Source organism: Coturnix japonica, chromosome 3 (assembly GCF_001577835.2).
Source record: "Coturnix japonica isolate 7356 chromosome 3, Coturnix japonica 2.1, whole genome shotgun sequence".
NCBI lineage: Eukaryota > Metazoa > Chordata > Aves > Galliformes > Phasianidae > Coturnix > Coturnix japonica.
In genome coordinates this window covers 58,130,075-58,150,103 of record NC_029518.1, presented here as the reverse complement: position 1 = coordinate 58,150,103, position 20,029 = coordinate 58,130,075, and the positions used below count along the sequence as shown (strand labels likewise).

Sequence of the window (20,029 nt, the reverse complement as noted above, 5' to 3'; positions counted from 1 at the left end):
AACTGAGGATTAAAGAAAGACTGATCTTTTTGTTTTTATTTTTCCTGTAGCCCAAATAAATGAAGGGCAGGAAGCTTTTCCCCACCACACTGCAGTGTCAGTTTTCAGTGTAGAAAAGTGTGCTCCAAAGTCAAATCCCAGCATGCCATATTTCAGCAGATGCTGCTAGAGAGACTTACAGGGTTATAAGACTCCATGATTGCAGTCTGCACAGTGCAAGGGAGATATATTGTGTGTGTTTGCAGATTAGATCAGAATGTTTGGCTGGTGGGCCTCATCTTGTCTTTGGTGCTCCCCTCCAGATCATCCCTTTTCTTGAAAACTTTAAGGAATGCTTTTCTTGGCCATCTTACCCTAAAAACTGCGTTTTACCATATTGTTTAGCCAAAATCTAATACTGTCAGCCACAACATCAGCCTGAGAGGAATGGTGATTCTCCACACCCACACAGCTCCGCAACTGCGGACACACTCCAAAATAGCCCAAATCAGTCTTCTAGAAATGCTCTGATTAAGCCACTCCAGTTTAAATTAGCGTGGTTCCAAAAGTAAAGGACTTCTTTTGAAAATATCTCCAGATGCACCTCTTAGCATACAAACAGTGCCAAAGGATCCTTTGTCTTTTCTTTATGCCTGCAACATCTCTGGAGCAGCCCTTCCTCAGAGAGCAATACAGCCTGCAAATTTTCCAGATTCTTTCTGAACATAAACATGGTAGAAAATGAGTTTTATTACTGAAATCCTATTTCCTGAGAATTAATTTAGTTCATATTGATTGTAACATGAACACCCAACATTTCAGTAAAAGAAAGGACATTTTGCAAATGCCAAATTTTGGCAGGTTTTTTTGTTAAAAAATGACTGTTTTTTGGTAAAGTGCACACTAGCAAGAAAGATTATAGTCAGTTACTTGAACTAAACTATATGTTCTTTCAATGACTGCATGCTTTGTTTTGTTTTGTTTTCTCAATTACCATCACTCTCCTGGCATGTTTGAATTTGAAATACTTCTTGGAAATATCTGTCTCTCTCCACAGTTATGTAGGGATCTCCATGAGAACTGCAATAATAATATTGATAGGAACATTTGGGGACATTTGTTGGGATGTTGAGAGTTCCAAGTTTCTCATCTACGAAGCTCTGGAATCTTCTTAGAAAACTAATGAGGTGCAGTATTTCAGAATGCAACAGTTCTGGGGTGGAAATTTATTTCTTATCTTGCCATTTGGCACCTCTCCAAAAATCCCTATTTAATTTAATTTAAATTAAAAAAGAATGATCTTAATGAATCCATGGAAGAAGAAATGAATTTCTGCATTATGTCTCCCTTATCTTTCCAAAAGAATTTCTCTGCATTATAAATACAAGTAATAATATGAAAAAGATTCAGCAAATCTCTGCATGAGCTATAATTAGAAATGAACTTGCAGATGAATCGCTTTCCAGAAATAAGGAAAAAAGGCTTTGCTTGTACTTCATCATATCAGTGTTTTAAATAGAAATGCTTTGTTCATTAGCCAAATTATTTCTGGCTATAAAATTAATGCTTTGACAGATTTGAAAAGAAATTCCTAGATCTGTAGCGCAGTAATCACTTTTTTTTCCAAAAGAAATTTACTTGTCATAAAGGAAATACTGATTTTCTGACAAGGAAAACTTCAGTCTTCATATCATAATGTTTAGCACAGTTAATCTTTAGCACCAATGCGGACTTCAATCAAAAATTAAAAATAATTTCTTGAAACTGGAAATGTAAAACATAAAAAATGTATTTCGTTTCTCTATGGAGCCTGTAGTTCTTAAGTGCCCAGGACAATTTGAAAGTGCATTTTATCTTTTACTTTCATCTTATCAGGACATATAATTCAATCCTTAGCAGGTTTGATAAGGACCACTCTGGTGCCACTGCGCATCAACCGTTCCCCATGGTGTCCCTAGTGGATGAAGTTTTGCCAGCTTTCTTCATGGAGGATGTGGTCTATAGGGAAAGCCTACAGTTTATCTCATCCTATCTCATTGCCTTTAGAGCTGGAAGAAGCCACCAGACGGATTTCACTTAGCCGTGTCTTGTCTGTGATGTGGTTTTCCACCCTGAGTTACCTACTAAAAAAGAGGCCTTGTACTTCTTAAATGAACTCAGAATGCCATCCAGAATCAGACAGTGCCAGGAAGCTAAGCTGGAACATAATTAGGCTCTTATAATAATGTCCTCAGGGCCCAAAATGACATTGTTTTAACTTAAAAAGAGGCATGTGACAGTGGTGGGTCATCACATGTATTTGTTTTACAATAGCCCCTTGCAATTGTAACCAGAGCCTCAATAATTACATCTGTGATAATTGCCTGCATGTAGTGAAAGCCTGTGAGAGCTGCCTCTCTTTAAGAGGAGGCAGGACAACTGTATATGTGAGAGGCAACAGAGCACACTGATGTTTTTATTCCATTGCACAGTTCAAAGGAACAAAAAATATCAGTAGCCTTAATGAGCCTAACAAGGTTTGTACATAAACTCCCAGTCAGGAGTATCAGGAGAAAGATAAGAAGGCAGAAGGAACAGACTGACAGAGAGCTGCGCACAGCCTGCCATTACACTGCAGCACATCTGAGGCTGGCATCACAAGCCAGAATGCAAGTATCCTTAGGCTCCCTGGCAACTCACTGGAAGTTGCTCAGCCAGCTGTGACTGACACACACCATGTGGCCTCCAGCTCATACAGCAGTGTGAGGGTGGCCCTGTGGGAATCCAACTCAGCGCAGGCCCAACACCCTGAGTTCATATTCAGTGTAGACATCGTAACCTCAAGACCTCATGTTCAGGCACCCATCTGGGCAGGTAGGGCCAAACAGAGAGCATGCCGCAGGGAGCAAGCATGTGCTATAGTTCCGAGGAAGCCATTCTGCACCAAAGTAAATTACAGACAGTTGTCATTTAAGTGGGAATAAGCTTCAGTGATTACTTTTTGCATATTTGTTTAGAATGGAACCAGATGTTCCTCAGCCCGTGTTATAAACTTGCAATGCGTGTTTAAGAAAATTAGGAAAGTAGTTTACTGAGTCAAGTTAGTGAGTTGGCGTATCTGAAGAAACATGTCTGCTTATGGTGACTGAGTTACATTTCTGAATCAAAATATATTTCCCAGTGTTAGACCCAGCAATATTCAAATTGCCATTCCTGCAATTTTAATGTAGCCCCAGCATGAGTCAAGCTTTTGTTGCTGTTGTTAGGAAGGAACATTATCTGCCCTTCAGGAAAATTACTCTGAATCATTGTTGAAGTGTGGGTGAGTGTGTTACTAGAATCATATTCTGGCTTTAATAATTTTAATTTTACCTTCATATGCTTTTGCATTTCTTGTTGTGGCATGAATTTAGTCTGCAGCCAGGAATCCAGGCTGCAGTGATATATTAGACTTCAGAAGGAAGCAAGCTGCTTTATCGAAATCATCTAAAAAATTCTTTTTGGTTATCCAGTCTGTTTGAAATTGTCAGGACATCTCCCTTTCTGCCCAACTTCTAAGACCTGAAGCATTAGCATCCCCGCCTATGTGTGTGTGGCTTCCTGTTACAGTAATATTCATAGCAGTTCTGACCCTTCAATGAACTTTTAAGAATCAATAACAGCAAGATTGGAAGAAAAGTCAGCAGCAGATTTCCTCTTGTCTGAGTGCAGCCAAAGTTAACACTTGGAATATCTGAGATATATAAATTTGGAACTACCATAATCATGTTTATGCAGCGCTTTTGCAGGAAGTTTATAAATTTCTTGAGCACTGTCATGGAGCTGCTGTTGTGAGGAAATAATACAACGCCAGAGTCAATTGTGTCATTAATGGTTTTTAAGCTGTTGTGTATTTATTTTCATATGGCAGAACTACCACAAGAGGCCTTAACAGCCAGTGCTGAAGAGTAATTTTCCTGACTATATTTTGCCACAGGGAAAGTGGAACTGGATTAGAAACCCTCCTCGTTAATGATTTGCTGCTGCTGAAACACCCTTAAAGTCTGCATTTCTTCCCCTTTTAGATTACAGAAACACAACTGAAACACTTGCTGCATATTTGAGCTAGCTGTCTGAGCACAAGCAGACATTGTTCAAGATGCAAGGTGTGCCTGTTCAGTTCCTCAGCTTTCTGAAGCTCTTTCCAAAATGAAGATGTTCCTGTAATGAATTAGACATAGATGCTGTTCGCTGCCTCCACATCTTAAGGAAAGCAAGCCTTGTAATTTCCCCTGATTTCACTGTCTAAAAATGAAGTTCTAGCTTAATTAAGCATTTTACTTCTACAGAGCTGGCACCTCTAGGAAGTGCTTATTGCATTCTTTTGCCTACCAAGGAAGCCTGGCCAACTAGTTTAAACTGTAACTATAAATTAAAGTTTGACTTCAGGATGCATCAAGTTAAGTGAGATAAATCCTATAGCCAACAGTGACAGTAATGGGTCTCACAGAGTGAGAGATCTACCTTGTAATTAGAGTGATTTTTTTCAGCCAGGGCTGCCCATATCTTTCCATAGAATCAGCAAAGCAGAGCCTTTTTCCAGAGCTACCTGGTGCTGCTGCACTTTGTAGAGCTCATATCTGTAAATTCAATATTGCAAACAGTTATTCTAAAAAGTCCACATTTATGTCTCTGTATTTCTCTTCTATTTTCTTGACTGACTGAATGGAGAGATTGTTGTGATAGATAGTGATAGCTATAGAAACTTTTGGTAGCAGTTCAAAAGAGTTGCTTTGAAAATACTCTTCTTCTACATCCACGTTGTTTGAAAATCACATCTACTCATTCAGCCAGCCTAACAAAAGAAGTTTGAAAATGCATAGAAAATAAAGCAGATTTGCTGGAGTTTGAAAACTTTCATTTGATGAAAAGTTGTTTGGTCAAACGTAATTTGAAAAACAGGAACTGTAAAATGAAGGAGAATTTTTAATGGCTGTTGTTTTACTTAATATCATAATTTTCTGAAAGAGAACAAAGGAAAAGACATTTCCGCACATGTTCTTCATGAATTGTAACCATCAACATTGAATTTCCTTGTTTTTTCCTACTTTATAAGACATCCTTAATATAGAACTGTTTTGTCTGAAAATAAATCTTGTGTTTATTTAAACTCTTGGATGCATAATATTAAAAGGTTATTTTGTCTTTCTCTATGTATCCCTTCCTATTTTTCCTTTTTTTTTTTTTTTTCTTTTTTTTTGACTCTTTCAAAAAGATCGATGAACTTTGCCATGCACATCTTCAGTGCTCTTAAACATAAAGCCATCTTTTAATTTGCCCAAAACTGGATCATAGCTGAAACTGTTGCATGTGCTGATCTAAGGCTGGCTAATGCCCAAAAGAACTACTTCAGCCTGTTTCATTGCATTTATGTTTGAAAGTAGCAGCTAATTTCGGGAAAGGTACATGTTCTTATTTACAGTCTGCCCTCTCTCAGATTTTTGCCTTAGATCTGTAGCATCTCCTCCATCAGTCTGCAAAGTGATTTTCTACCTTCCTTGCTTTCCTTAGCAGGTAAAGCTCATGGCTTTGATTCCTTAGCTCTTCTGTAGCCCTTGAGATCAGGCTCAGCTGCTCCTTTACTCACAGATGTCTGCCTACTCCAATTCCTTTTTATTTCCTGCTTGCTGAACAAGGCAGTGTGGAAGATCACATCTTAACTGCCACTTTATATCCAAGACATCCCCAACTACCAAACATCCTGACTTAACCCACAGTCAGTAGCATGACTTGAACCTCTTCCAGATCCTGGTGTTGTTTTCATGTCATACTAGACCACATTCTCTAAGCACTGCACAGCTTCTCACAAGTCTCACAAATACAGCAGCCTGCTCTGCTCTTACTAACAACAGGCAATTTTGCTTGGTGGTTCCAGAAAATGATGAAGAGAAAGAGGCTCTGTTATCACTGGACAAGCCTGGCTGGTATTCCCAAGGTAATGCTATCCATCTTTATGAACTACTGAAGAAGATGACAGGCAAGTTGGACCCCAAGGTATGTTAAAAGTGAAAAGAAATCTTTGTAAAAATATCCTGTTTCCATATAAATATCACTACATGATCTTGCATTACAGTTGATGATGTGATAAATCAGTAATTTTTGTTCTTCATACGCTGCTTTGGATTACAGCAATTCCATTACGTGTAAAATCTGACTATTGCATCCAGCTTTGTTGCTGATGTTTATTGAAATGACCTATCAGTGCACAAAGTGATAGACTCACCTTTGTTAGTTTACTCCACACCTTCTCTAATTCACAATATTTCCTATCTTGCTCTTTGTGGAAAGGTCTGTGCACATGCCCTGCACTAAAAGGAAGGCAGGGCATGCAGTTGCTCCTTCCTTGAGTGTGTGACAAAAGCTGCATCAGGAGTTACAAAATACAGCTAAAGTTGCCTGCTTCTTCACTGTCTTCCAGTAACATTTGTTTAGCAATGATGGGCCTGTTCTAGAGTCTAAAATGTTATATCATTCCTGATGGATATGAGTTTAAAAACCTGCTGTCCAGAACTGGAAGGAGCGTATATGTCTTTTTGTTGTTAGAATATGTATGATTTCTAGCTAAGATATTTTATTCTGGGTACTTGGTTACGCATTTCTGCAGTTTCATGTAGAATCAGATTATCATCAGAAAATCAATCTTCCTGAGAAAATAGGTCAAATAGATGAAAGGGTGACATCACTGAAAATTAGGATCACTTTTATGACAACTCTGCATGGATGAAAAGGCTGCTTGTAGGTGTATTTTTCTGTAGTGGGTTGACCACCACCTGGGTACAGAAGAGTTCTATATCCTCAAGATGTTCTGTGCTTTCCCATTTCCAAAGTTGTCCAAAATGAATTCCAGTTGGTCTGTGAATTTTCTTTTAAGAAACTTCCACTGCTTCCTGGCAAACTATTTCTGTTAGTCAAATATCTCAGTGCCATCATGTGTGCCAGTCGTACATGGGCAGTGCCCCCAGAGAATCAGAGCAAGGAGGGGATGTGAAGTCAGCCTTTTTCTTACTGAATTGTTTGAAGATAAAAGCCCAAACATTAATAAAATCTGTGTGTGTCGTGGCCAACTGTAAACACAGAGGAATTTTTATTAGGTTGTTTTAAAGCTCTTTTTCTCTCTCTACAAAATACAGTTTGCTTGTGTTTTCCTCCAATACAAAGAACTTTTAATTCACTGCTTCCCTCATAGGTTGTTTATTTTGGTGACAGCATGCACTCAGATATTTTCCCAGCTCGTCACTATAGCAACTGGGAAACTGTCTTCATCTTGGAGGAGCTTTTAGGGGACAAAGTTATGGTGCCTACAGAGACTGAATCTGAGCCCTTGGAGAAGAAAGGAAAATACGAGGTAAGGGTTCCTTGTAGATATTTCCTAGAAGAGAAGAAAGTGAGCCACAGAAAAGCCTCCTGCCACCTGTGCTGAGCATGAGTCCACTTATCTCACCAGGCTGCTGGCCCCATGCCTCACAGACATACCCTGCTGGTGACATCAGGACCACACCATCCTATCCCAGATTGGCATTGCATGGGCATCACATAACCTTTATTATTGTGGGGATAACTCAGAAAAAGAGCAGTGCACATGGTCCCTTGTTCTTAACACAGTCTGCTCCTTTCTAGTAATGAGAACCTGCTCTGTGTCCTGCAAGAAGTTTCACAGAAGCTCACCAGGTCCAGCACATGAGTTCAGTTGAGTTCATGACAGTTTCCTGCATGTCATGGCCGTGAAATATGCTTTGCTTGTGTTTTCCTTAGATACAGAGAACTTTTCATTTACTTCTTCCCGCAAAGGCTGTTTATTTTTATGACAGTTGCACTCAGATTGAACGAACTGTTTCTAAGAGAGGTCAGATATGAATTACTGATTGTTACCTCAGAAAAATTTCAAAACTTTTTAACATTGATCACAGTTGGGAAGCAGGTTCTCAACACTAGTACCACTCTAATTGCTTCTCTGGGTGAATTTTTACTACAGTTTCTCTCTCTCTCCACTGCTGAAAAACTACATAGGTAAGGAACAACACTTAGATGGTATAGTTGTACCTCCAGTGGGTCATGCTGAGGAACTGAAGTCCAGTTTCAACAAGGGACCTCTGCAAATTTGCCACTGGATAGCAAGAAGAAGGAAATTCATCCTCTTGGCAATTCACTGCTTTTTTAATACTAATGTTTTCCCCCAATGTCCTGATTTCTAAACTAAAGTCAGACAAGGACATTTCACTCTGTGAAAAAAAGAAGGAAACGTAGTCATAAATGTTCCTGAAATGTACGGAAAAGGGGGAGAATAAAAAAGGCAAACAAAGGAAGTGCAATCTCCTATCAAGATAATTGTGCTGCTCAGTAAAAAAAAATAAAAAGTAGAGAAGAAAGAAAAAGGGAAATGTGAGGAGTTATATGGGTTTGATGTAATTAACTAAGTAAAAATAAGTTATTACCCTTTATAAACCTTGTAGTCTTTCTGACTGGAGTCTCATTGCTTCTCTGAACACACATCTCTCTAAGCTTTTTTTTTTTTTTAGCTCAGCCATTGGTTCTGAAGCAAGCTCAATATACGCTTCTGAAGCAGGCATATTTAAACAAGCGGCCAGAGCATGTTTCTTTTCCTGGAAATACAAAAGAAGAGTTACTGAGAGATGTGTTTCTAAGCCTTCGATAATGATTTATTTTTTTATCTTGTTGTAATACCTCTGATTGAAATCCATCTTCTCTATCACCTCAGTTTTCAACTAGGAAAGTGAGACTTTTAGATATGTGTCTGACATTTCACTAAAGCTGTAGCAGTCATGATAGACGGCAGCATCTCAGGGAGATAACACCTCCGCCACAGAAAAACCCTGTTCAGTTTACATCCGCAATGAGTGACAGCGAGTAAGTAAGGAAGAAATGAATTGTGTTGATTAAAGGAATCAGAAGCAAGGGGGCCACGTAGGTCAGTGGTGTTATTTCATTACCATGCTGCTCAATGGAGTCTGAACAACAGGTCACATCCATATCTCTGCAGTTGACTGGACACCATTAACTTAACAGGACTAGTTCAAAGAGATTCCTTCTACAAGCCCATGCAAGTTTTATTTTTATTCCCCTAATCAACTTCTCCCATTAACCCTCTGTTTAGGAGTGGAGGTAATCCAGCTCAGAGGACTGCACTAAGTCAGGTGTTCAGGGAAAATTAGGTCCTAGCAGACAAGATTTAATATTATTTATTGGCCTTCCCATTCATTCGTTTCCCAGAAATACACAATTGCAGCTTTTGCATGCCTTGGTGTGTGTGCAAAAAGGGACAGAAAGTTTAATTCAAGACACAATCCTCCCTTCTATCAATCTTCTCTAAATATTATTAAATAAATGAAATATTGCCTCTAATTTGCAATTGCATCTTTCAGGAATGACAAAAACTATTCTCAGCCGCATGACTGATATTTCATCACTAACAGAGAGAGGAAAAGAAACCTTCCTTACACTCAAACTGGGAGTAACTTCCATTTTCATTAGCAGTTTTTGTCTTTTCCACTTCAGTTAAATGCCTGATATAAGCCAGATACACAGAACTGTGAAATTATGGAAACAACTGCAGTTCTTTTGTGAGTATATGAGTCATAACCAAATGAGCAAGGGAATAGCAAACTAAAAACTATTTATGTAATTACTCAGCTTTTAAGTAAATGGCAGCATACAAGGGAAGAAAATAAAAAAAGAAATAAACAAAACAAAACAAAAGCAAGCATTGTGTTGAAACTAGATGCCCCTCAGATTCGGGTGGTTTGTTTGCTTGGCTGAAGGGTTTGGTTTTTTCTTCTGTTCTTTAAATATGTGATCAATTTCATCAATGAAAACTCTAAGAAAAGCTGGATTTCACCCCAGGGTTTCAAGGGAAACCATTACAGAGGAGCTAGTCAACATATAAAAAACAACATTGTAAGAGTGAATGCAGTAAAAGGGAAGAAGCCATTGGCAGATATGGACAATATTTCTGCAGTTAGAAGGAAAACCTGGTTTTCACAGTATTGCCTATTCAGGAGGTCAAGCCCTTGACGCCTCTTGTTTCCAGGACTCTGAGTGACCTCAGCCAATGGCTGATTGCTCCAGGTCTCTTGGCTCTGTTTATCTCTGTATTCCTGCTAATCTTTTAACACAAATCTAATGGTTCTTCCAGGAACAATGTGATGGGCTTCTGTGAAGCCCAGCCAGTTAGAGAGATATCCATAAAGCAATATCCTTAACATGGTGTGGCTGTTTTATTCAGGTACATCAGTTCATTGCGTCCCTTATCAGCACTGTTCTGCTGGTGGAAGTACCTCAAAAACCTGCTGCAAAACTGTATTCTGAGCATTGTTTTTATTAATGCTAAAAGTCAGTGGTGGTTTTATTACTTGGGCACAAAGTACACAGCCATCAGCATCACAGGATACAGTATGCACCGAAGCAATTGCAGTAACCCCTGTTCAGTACAAATGGCTTAGATGACAAACTCCTATTTCAATACCACCTTTAAAAAATGTACCATGCTTTACAGTTTTACTTTTCACTCCAGTCTCTCTTCTGTCCTTTTTAAATTTCTCCTGTTTACTAAATAGGACAGAACTTCAGAGCTCAGTTCCTTGTTCATTTCAGTTTTCTACAGGCAACTTGTAAGCTGGCAAATCATTGTTTCCCAAGGGTCCCATTAACTAAACCTGTCTGGTCTGCTAGCCAGGCCTATTTATCTGCAGTTAATAAAGAAAAGGTGATAATAAGCACCCCAGGTGTTTTAATTTAGTGGAAAGCTTTGAGTGTTGCAGAGAAGTTGTACCATCATTTCTCTCTGATGTTGAGATGTATTCTTTAAGGCTTTATGCCCTGATCTGTTACAGTCAATGTCTAACCTCCTCCTGCTGTCTGACTGATATGCCTGAGAGCAAAACTACCCCTTGTGGGGAAAAGGTATTAAGTACCAAAGAAGAGGTGGCACAACACTTAACAGTTCTTGTAGCCACACAAGTAGAGGTTACTATGGGGTGGCTGGAGAACCTCACAGAGCTCATGTATTAAACATGCCTCCAGGTATGTAGGAAAACGTGTAGGCTTTGTGGCATAGTGTCCTACCTTCACTGTGGGCTACATACACTTCAGGTGAGATACAGATATCTTCCAGGCAATGGTTAGGAATAATAGATGGAGTCACAGCAGATGCTCCATAAGTACATGGGTAACATTTTACAGCTTTTGTTTCATATTTGGGATGAGGATGTAGCCTTTTACAAACTACACTTGTGATGTGGAGGTAAGCCAGGAGCAATCATCAGGAGTTCACCTCCAGATGACTTGATGACAGTATTTATGCCCGAGTTTGGTTTTATTAAGGGCTTGGGCTATAAATCTTGAATTATCTATCTCCTTCTTAACAATTAAGAAGTTCCCACCAGATCAGATCTCTGAATCAGATCTCTGAAAAAGAACAAAGTGATTCCTCTGACTGAAAGGACGCATCTTAAAAAGCACAAGCTTCAGATTTGTTTCACTTGTCAATAAACAAGGCCTTGCCTTTGTTAAAACGTTTATGTGGGCCAGTACTTTTTGATCAATGTCTGTATTTACCCAAATCAGCTCTTGCCCCGTTCCCCAGCTGTACTCAGAGAAAGAACTGTTACTCAGAACCAAGGGAACAATCGCTGTGTGTTTACTGGTGGGGTTTGTTTGGCTGGTTCTGCAGCTTTGTGGTTCAAAGCCATGGATCTCTGTCATGAACATAAATTATTTCAGTGCTTTCTGAAAACTACTAAGAAAGGAGTTAAATGGAAAATAAAGTACAAAAGTTTACAAATCTGGAGGCACCCACTAGGATGCCTTACTGTGCTTTGTTAGTCTGAAAATGTACTTTGCACACGAATGACTAAAACAGATTTTCTGCAGTGTAGTTTGCAATTTTGGTTTACATTTTTTAATCTTTCTGTAGAGGCCTCATGGAGCTTTTTCTGGCTGTTCATGGTGATACATAGCAGGTTTCAAGATGAACTGAAGAAAAAAATAAAAGCATTTTTCCCAATACTACCTTAATGAGTTTATATACCGTTGAATAAAAAATATACATGGAAAAAAAAGCAATTTTTTTGTAATTTGTTAGGCAACTGAGTGTCTCTCTGTGGTTTTCATGATTCTGTTCTCATTCATCAGATGAGAAGCAGATAAAGTAGCGCAGGTGAAACACTACATCCTTTGCAGCTCAGCAGCTGATGGAGTTGTGGCTTTCTGGGAGGAAGAACTCCCAGCTGCATCACGCTGTTTAGATGCTACAGCAGAGAAAGTCAACAAGCTGATCCTGCTATGTGAAATAGAAAAACAGAAAGATTTCTATGGGAAAAAGATTAAAGGCAACTTTTTCACCCTAGGGAAATTGTTTAAACCAAAGTTACGGGCCTTATCAGAGTATGATTGTTATTCTTTTTCATAGCCACATTGTTCCTGAGATGCAATAGAATTTTCCCAGAAAATGAGAGAAACAATACAGGTTTCTTAAATTAATGCTTGTGGTTGCATAGAGCATGAAGATCTTTTTTGTAAGCTTACATGTTTACTCATTTTTATTTCAGGGATATCACCCCAAAATACCCTACTCTGTATCTGAGCAGTGGGGTTCTTTCTTTGTGGACAGACTACCAGGTCTGGAAAATGCAGAGGAAACCTTAGTTCGTACATGGTCCTGTAAATGCATTAGCACTTACAGCACTATTGCAATCCCTAGTCTGGAAGCAATTGCAGGTAAGAAAGATTTATGTATTTTTTCTTTCATGAACTTAAGTACTCATAGTCATACCACAGACTTATTCTTGAGATTCCGTGTATCCAGCATATATTTCAAAATACTCTGTTCCTATCACACAGCAGATGATGTTTATGTTTTTTGTAGTGTCTGCTGTGCTAATTTCATGTTTGTGTCTGCAAAGATTAGGTGCTTCATTTGCCCCGTCTTAGAAACAGGATGCAACATTTCATGAGTTCAGGACTTACCCACACTATCTTGCTCTTTCTGCATTTAGTGGTAAGTTACGTTAGGAAACAAATGCATGCATGCAAGATTACTGAGGCTTTTTTGAGACTTCAAAATGTGTTTCCCTAGTTTATTGTCTTATCAGTTTGCTTCTGCCATTACAGTCAAAATGAAGATGAACGAACACAAGAATGTAATGAAGCCAAAAATGCTTAGAACTGTGCTTTTCTCACTTTCTCTCATTCCTTCTGAAACTGCATCATCACGGACACAAACTGAGCCTAAAATTTACTTCTTATCTGGGAAAAATAAAGCTGTTTTCAGTGTATTCAGACAATGTTTTTTCCTTCAGATCTGTGCCAGAGGTACAATCATGACTGATCTTGTTTCCATTTAACTAGTCCTTATCCCTGGAGGGACCGTGCTTTAGTTTGTGTGGTTTGTAGCAATAGCTGTAGCACTGATACTGCAAAAGCTTTGCAGCTGCAGGACATATCAGTTGATTATACAGTGGTGGTGAAGATCCTTTATCTGTGTAGTCTCAATTTGTCATTTTTCCTTATGGAACTTTGATATACGATATCTAAAGGAATAAACAAAGTATTAAATGAAGGATGTACTTAGCTCTACAAAGACCACAGTGATTAGTTGCTAACCCCTCTGCTCAGCATCTGTGGCCTACTTCATGCAGTAGACCAACGAATAAAGTTGTTCTGAGAGATATTTCAGATATGCCAAACTGTTATTTCTTTGACAGAACATGTTATAGACCTGCTCTTTCCATTTAAATTCTGCAAACTGATGTATACAGTAAGGGTATCTCAGAGTAGAAAGCTGAGACAGCACCAGACTTTATTTATCCTTCCTATATTTACTCTGTTGCAGTCTGTAGTTCAGCCTAGAAGTACAAGGCCCAAGTATAACAAGGAAAATTGGCAAGACAGACGTAATGTCTGTAAAATTCCCTTCTAATACTTTTTCCAGCATCATTCTGTGGTTTGCTTTGAAAGTGTTGAAAGTGACAGGGTCAGCCATGTTCTGTGAACAACTTTTGTCCCACCAGCTCCCCACACCACAGCTCGATCTGCACAGCTAGCAGATGCTGTAGACCACAAACTTATCAGGAATTTACCAGCTACAGATGAAGGGGTGAGAACATTCAAGTTACACATGCATAAATCGTTGCTTGAAGTGCAGAAGCAGTATAGCTGTCTGTTCCTTCTCAGTTTATCAGCTGCAGAGCCCTTGCAAAGCCTGTGCCTCCATCGGAAAGGGTGCTGTGTGCAGATGCAAAGGACAGCAAGTGGAGAACTAACGTTTTTAACTTGCAGCTGTATGCCTGTAAAGTAACCTCAATGCTGAACGTACAACAATCTATGGTTTCTTATTGAGAGAGTTCTTTCTTGTTTGTTTGTGTTAAACACAGGTGTTCATTATTATGGATGTTAAGGCATTTCTGACTCCTTTAGAATACCTTGTTTAACTCCTGACATATCAAGCAGTGTGAGCCCCCACTGTACCAAGCCCTGAAGTTTTTGGCTGCAGTTTGAAGCCATACATTAAATAGCTTAATAGCTGCAGCTATTTTGGTATCACTCGCTAGAAAAGAATCAAACAGGTTATGTGAGGACTTCCCTCAGCCAAGCTGCAAAAACACAGACTCTTCCTCAAGCTCCTCAGAGCTGCACTGTGCTGACCATATGGCAAGCTCTCTGTGAGCAGCTGCCATGGTCCTGGAGTTGATGGGCAGCCTTGCTTGAGCTCTGGGCTCCTCACCACTGTTAGCCATGACCAGCTTCAGCTTAGGATGTCCATGTGAGAAATAGTTAGTACAACATACAAATAAATGCCCTAACAGATTGTGATCTGTAAAGATCTTTGGTGAGAGCCAAACAACTGCTGCTAGGCTAATTTTAAATACACTTGACTCTTCTTGTTTGGCTGCAAAATGTGCATAATAAACAGACGGATTTACTTCTCCAGACTCACTTGTCACTGAAAAATATTATTTTTTAAAAGTTATTCAACATGGTTCAACTGAAGTAAATACTGGTGGTGGTTTACAAAAAGTGCTGATTTTTAGGTAAAATTCATATGAGAATTATTATGAGAGAGTTATCAGAAATTTTTGGGGGGTTAATAAAAGTCTTCAAGCTCATTTTTGTTTCTTTAAAATGCGTGAAATGTGTGAAAGAAAGAAAGAATGCAATAAAGGAAAAAAAATAAAGAAAGAAAGAAAGAAAATAAATAAAGAAAGAAGAAGAGAAAAGATAAGATAAGTAAGGAAAAGAAAGAAAGAAAGAAAGACAAGAGAAGAAAGAAAAGAAAGAAAGAAGAAGAAAGAAAAGAAGAAAGACAAGAGAAGATAAGAAAGAAAAAGAAAGGAAAGAAAGACAAGAAGAAAGAAAGAAGAAAGAAAGAAAAAGAGAAAGACAAGAGAAAGAAGAAAGGAAGATTTAGCTCTTGGATTGAGAAGCTGGAATAGAAAAGACTTCTGCGGTTTCTGCTTTATTTTCACCAATCTCTTGTAGGATTAGTGCATATGCCTTCTAATGGTTTCACATAAAGTATTGAAACATGTTCCTAAATTTAGGAAACAACTTGATACTCACCTAAGGGCACTGTAGGAAAGGGCTTCACAGGGAACACTGCTGTTGCAGTTTTTCTCCATTCAAAGTGTAAAATAACAGACCATATACATAAACTGAATGTGTAATTAGCAAAATCACAGCTTGGTTAGAAAACGAGTCCAATTCATTTTTTCCGCATAGGACTTTCCTGAGCTGAATGAATGTAAGGCTTTCTCCAGGCTGTTTGTCCCCATCTTTTAGTTGAAATTCAGTATCTGACCCAAAAGGTTTTGCATTCAAAGATGCATTAGAAATTTGGAATTCTAATCACATCTCTAGCAAACAAAGTATTAGTGAGATTGTAGATTACTATTGCACAGCTTGTCATCTCAATTCCCCTGGCAGTTTCTTAAGAGGAATTGACATTTTCCTTGGGCATTAAAAAGAACATTTTCTTTATCATTAAAATCGCCCAAAGGACAGAAAGGGTCTTCTGTAATAAATTCTATATACTTTCCTCTAGAGAGGAAATCACATAGGGGTAAAATAAAACTCTTCATTTAAGATATTATCACTTTGACATTAAGATGATATTTAAATGTTTAACTGAAAAGTAGCAGTAATTCTGTATCTTTGTAATATTAAGAGGAAATGAATTAAGCTAGTTATCAAGTCTTTACATCAAGATGATATAAATTTAATGAAACATGGATTCTTACTGTACAGTTGATGGAGACATACGAAGTAAAACTACATGTATGTACATGGTAGTTTTCCTTCCCTGTTTCAGTAAGCAGGAAGACTTTTCTCAAGAATTTGAAAGCTGGAGCTCTCACTATTATACTGCCAGGACATGGGTTAATTAAAATATTTAGAAGCCAACACCCTTACTGAATGCCTCATTCACAAGTCCATCTGTTTCTTCACTTTTCTGCTATTAAATCTCTCCCCATTTACAGCTCCCTCACAGTTCCTGACCATTTTCAAGCACAGTGATACTGTAAGCCAGATTTTACAAAGCAGGATCCATTACCGTGGAATGTTTACATTCTAACTCACACATAGAAACTAAAAGGTAGAGGGATCAGTATGAAAAAAAAAAAAAAGGCCTTTTGCATAGTTCTCAATTTCAGAAGGTTTGATTTGTGACAAGTAAAGGCAGATGTGCTTATCTATCATACCTGCATAACCTGAATGGTACCATTCAAGTAGTGACTGCTACTCTGTGGCGTTCCCACTGAATTACCAGATGTCTGTGTAAGTAATGATGGGCTCTGCATCATGCAGATATTCCAACAGTAACTGGCAGATCTCCCTTATCTACAAAGATATCAATTACAAATCATATTTCAGCTACTGAGCAAGCTTGAGAAAGTGGGCCTTAAATCCTAATACTGGTAACCCAAGTAAAACTTTATGAAATGTCATGGTTGTTAACCTAAGTTCCTGAACTTGTCTCATAATCTCTGACTGGTAACTGACTGGTGAGGTTTGCCATTTAAAAAGATGCTGCAGGCAAAACTAAGCAATATGGCAGCTCCAAACACTTGCATTAGTGCAATTAGCTAACGATTCAATCCAAACAATTAGCACAGAAGTATTTTATGGACACAGTTTATTTCACATTTTGAAGAGGTGGTAACCAAACTTATGTTGCACATGAGGATCGTGTGTTTCTTTAAAGCCTGTGCACCATATGAAATCCTACCATGCTTTGGCCATAAGAGTACATAACTTTTTTCTTCATGCCTTATTGCTATTTCAATTGACTAATAGAAGAGCAAAATCTGTTATAATTTGCCAAAGCTTTCTCTTTAAAGAAGCCAGAGTCCCATATCCTGTCTCTTTCTGCAGGAGTTTGAGTTCTCTGTCTGCTTGCTGTATAAATATAATGCTGAAATTGCCAGTGAACCATAGCAAAGGAGTTCATGTTTCTGCTTAGAGTTGCAAATGTCTGCACAATGGAAAGTAGAAGGCAGCTGTGGCTGGGACATTGAAAGCTAGCAAAGTGTGTGTCGCAGATACGTGGGTCTGCCTGCCACACATTGGCTGCAAACTGCATTCAACATGTGTTTTAAAGGTGAATGTCCGTGAGGAATTTGCTGTTTACTGTGGAAGTCATGAATTTAGCTAAAGCACGTAGCCATGTATAATTTCTATACCCTGAGCATTATCATGTATAATTATTACTAGAATGAAGCAACAGAAAAAAATCCAAACCACATATCTTAATACATATGTTCTATGCTTTTTCATTGAAATTATGTTGTATGTAGTCAAATCTAGCTCCTATTAAAATTAAATTAGTCTTTCCTGTAACCAGAGAGATAATAACAAACTCTTGTTTATTCGAATAATGTCATAATGATATAACATAACTTAAATATATAGAAGTATGTATATTATAAATTACTTATGAATTAGTAGTAAACTTTAATATCTAATGCATTACAACCATGCTTTTACTTAACACTTTTAGTGTAAGAAGGTATCTACACAGTATCCTAGAGACTTCAGTTTAACAAAAAGCTTGGAGGATTCTGACTTCCTTCTGGGCTTAGCTGCTGTAAAAAGCATTTGCTATTAAAAGACCCTGGAGATCACTTTTATAACAAACCTTTTTTGAAAGAAATACATTTTTTTAAAAATGTTATATTTATACATACGTATAACAGCTTGGTTTCTGAAGCTCTTTCTGGTTTTGTACAAAAAAAAACTGGTAGCAAAGATAGTTTAGTGGAGATACGTTTGGGTTACCTTGGCAGCATCTTGCTACAACTCTAGGTGTAAATTGAAAAACATTAGATAATTAAAATGTGATTTAACTGTTCCAGGAAACTAGTTTCAGTGCTTGGATTTTGAGAGACAAAACAATAGACTCAACATAACAGACACATATAATGTATTTATTTTTTCAGCTGCAAAATACAACTGAAAATGACAATAAATTGCACCTCCACCATAAAAAATTATTATTAACCACTAATACTTGTAAACAGTCCTTTGGGACCTGGTATTCGCCAAAGGGTATGAGAACCAACTTTTCCAAAGGATTTAATCAAATATCTTATTAGTAAATTTGGACATAAAATGGTTGATTCACAGTGTTACATATTAGTCTGCCTCTCACCGCTTCTCCAGAAAGGTTGTATTGACTTGTAAGGCTGCGTCAAGTCATGCAGAACCCAAAAAATTACTTCCTAGCCAATAACTGACAGAAATGTTCTGCAATCCCTGTTTCTACTCGGTGAAATGTCAAAGCACAGCCACCTCTACAAGATTAAAGGGAGAACTCATGAGCAGCTCATTAAGAAAGGTGGAACCACTCAGTCATTTCTACTTTAAAGTTATCCTTCAACTCAAGCAGCATAATTTCATTTGCAGGCTGCAATTAAAGCCATAATTGTGGGTTTTGACTAGATCGCATGCTTTAGGGGTGGGTTTTAGGTTTCTTCTCTGAAAACACTGATTGGTAATATAACATGTTGATAATCTTTCAGAGTGTGGAAAGTGGTGCAAGTAGGGAAGCCACCAAGTACTGGAAATGCTTTTTTAACTAGATCATATTTTACATAACCTGCAATCATAAATATATATATATATATATATATATATAAACATTGCTGGTACCTTCATGTAGTTCTGGTTTGTTTAACATATTCCCTCTGGATTAAGATGGTAAACATATGAAAGAAAGCAAGGCAGGCTTTGATTTCACTGTTTAAAAGTCTTAATGTGTATGACTGTGTATGACTTTCTTACCTTTTAGGTAAGCAATGTTTGCCACCCATCACAAAAAAAAAAAAAAAAAAAAAAAAAAAAAAGAAAAAGAAAAAAAGAAAACAAAAAACAGGAAAGGAAAACAAAACATCTGTTTTACAGGAGAAGGGAATGTTAATCCAGGTTTGGAGGGTGATGTTCATTGCAGTGAGTTTGCCTCAAAAAGTACATTGACTTATAATCACTTCATTTTATCTTAGTGTGGCTCTCATGCCATCTCTGTCTGAAAATACAGCTCAGTTCTTTTCCTTCCTAGAAATACCTGTAATCTCAATTGCTTGTTTTCATGGTCCTTCAGATTAGTTCTCAGAAGCCCTTCCCCCCTGCCTCACACCTGTGATGAGGCATTCAAACACATTAATGGGGTGATCCCTGAAGGACTAACACATGCCATTTGGATCTTGTCTTAGAATTTATTTATTTTTTAGGTTGTCTTTATTTAAATATTTGAGAGTATTATAGTATAATAGTTTGATCACTTGCAGATCATCAACTGGGAATGGCTAGGTGCCAGGGTAGCTCTTCTGGACAGGGCAAGTTACAAATACCCTTTTCCTGGAGATGCTCAAGGTCAGGCTGGATGGGGCTCTGAGCAAGCTGATCTAGCTGCAGGTATCCCTGTTCACTTCATACAAGTTGGAGCAGATGACCCTTTAAGATCCCTTCTAACTCAAAAGGTTCTATGATTCTGTGTGGCAGAGCAGAAGGCACTTTCTCCAAA

General features: G+C 38.1%; 1 protein-coding gene across 2 annotated transcripts in view; it reads left to right on the top strand.

The window, feature by feature from the left end:
* Positions 1 to 20,029, top strand: part of NT5DC1 (5'-nucleotidase domain containing 1) — a 107,945-nt gene that overhangs the window by 82,762 nt on the left and 5,154 nt on the right. For both annotated transcript variants that reach the window (XM_015858636.2, XM_015858637.2), the window contains exons 9-11: positions 5,873 to 5,991; positions 7,184 to 7,342; positions 12,561 to 12,729. In XM_015858636.2, coding sequence (XP_015714122.1) covers positions 5,873 to 5,991; positions 7,184 to 7,342; positions 12,561 to 12,729 — 447 coding nt within the window. The remainder of the gene's footprint in view (positions 1 to 5,872; positions 5,992 to 7,183; positions 7,343 to 12,560; positions 12,730 to 20,029) is intronic.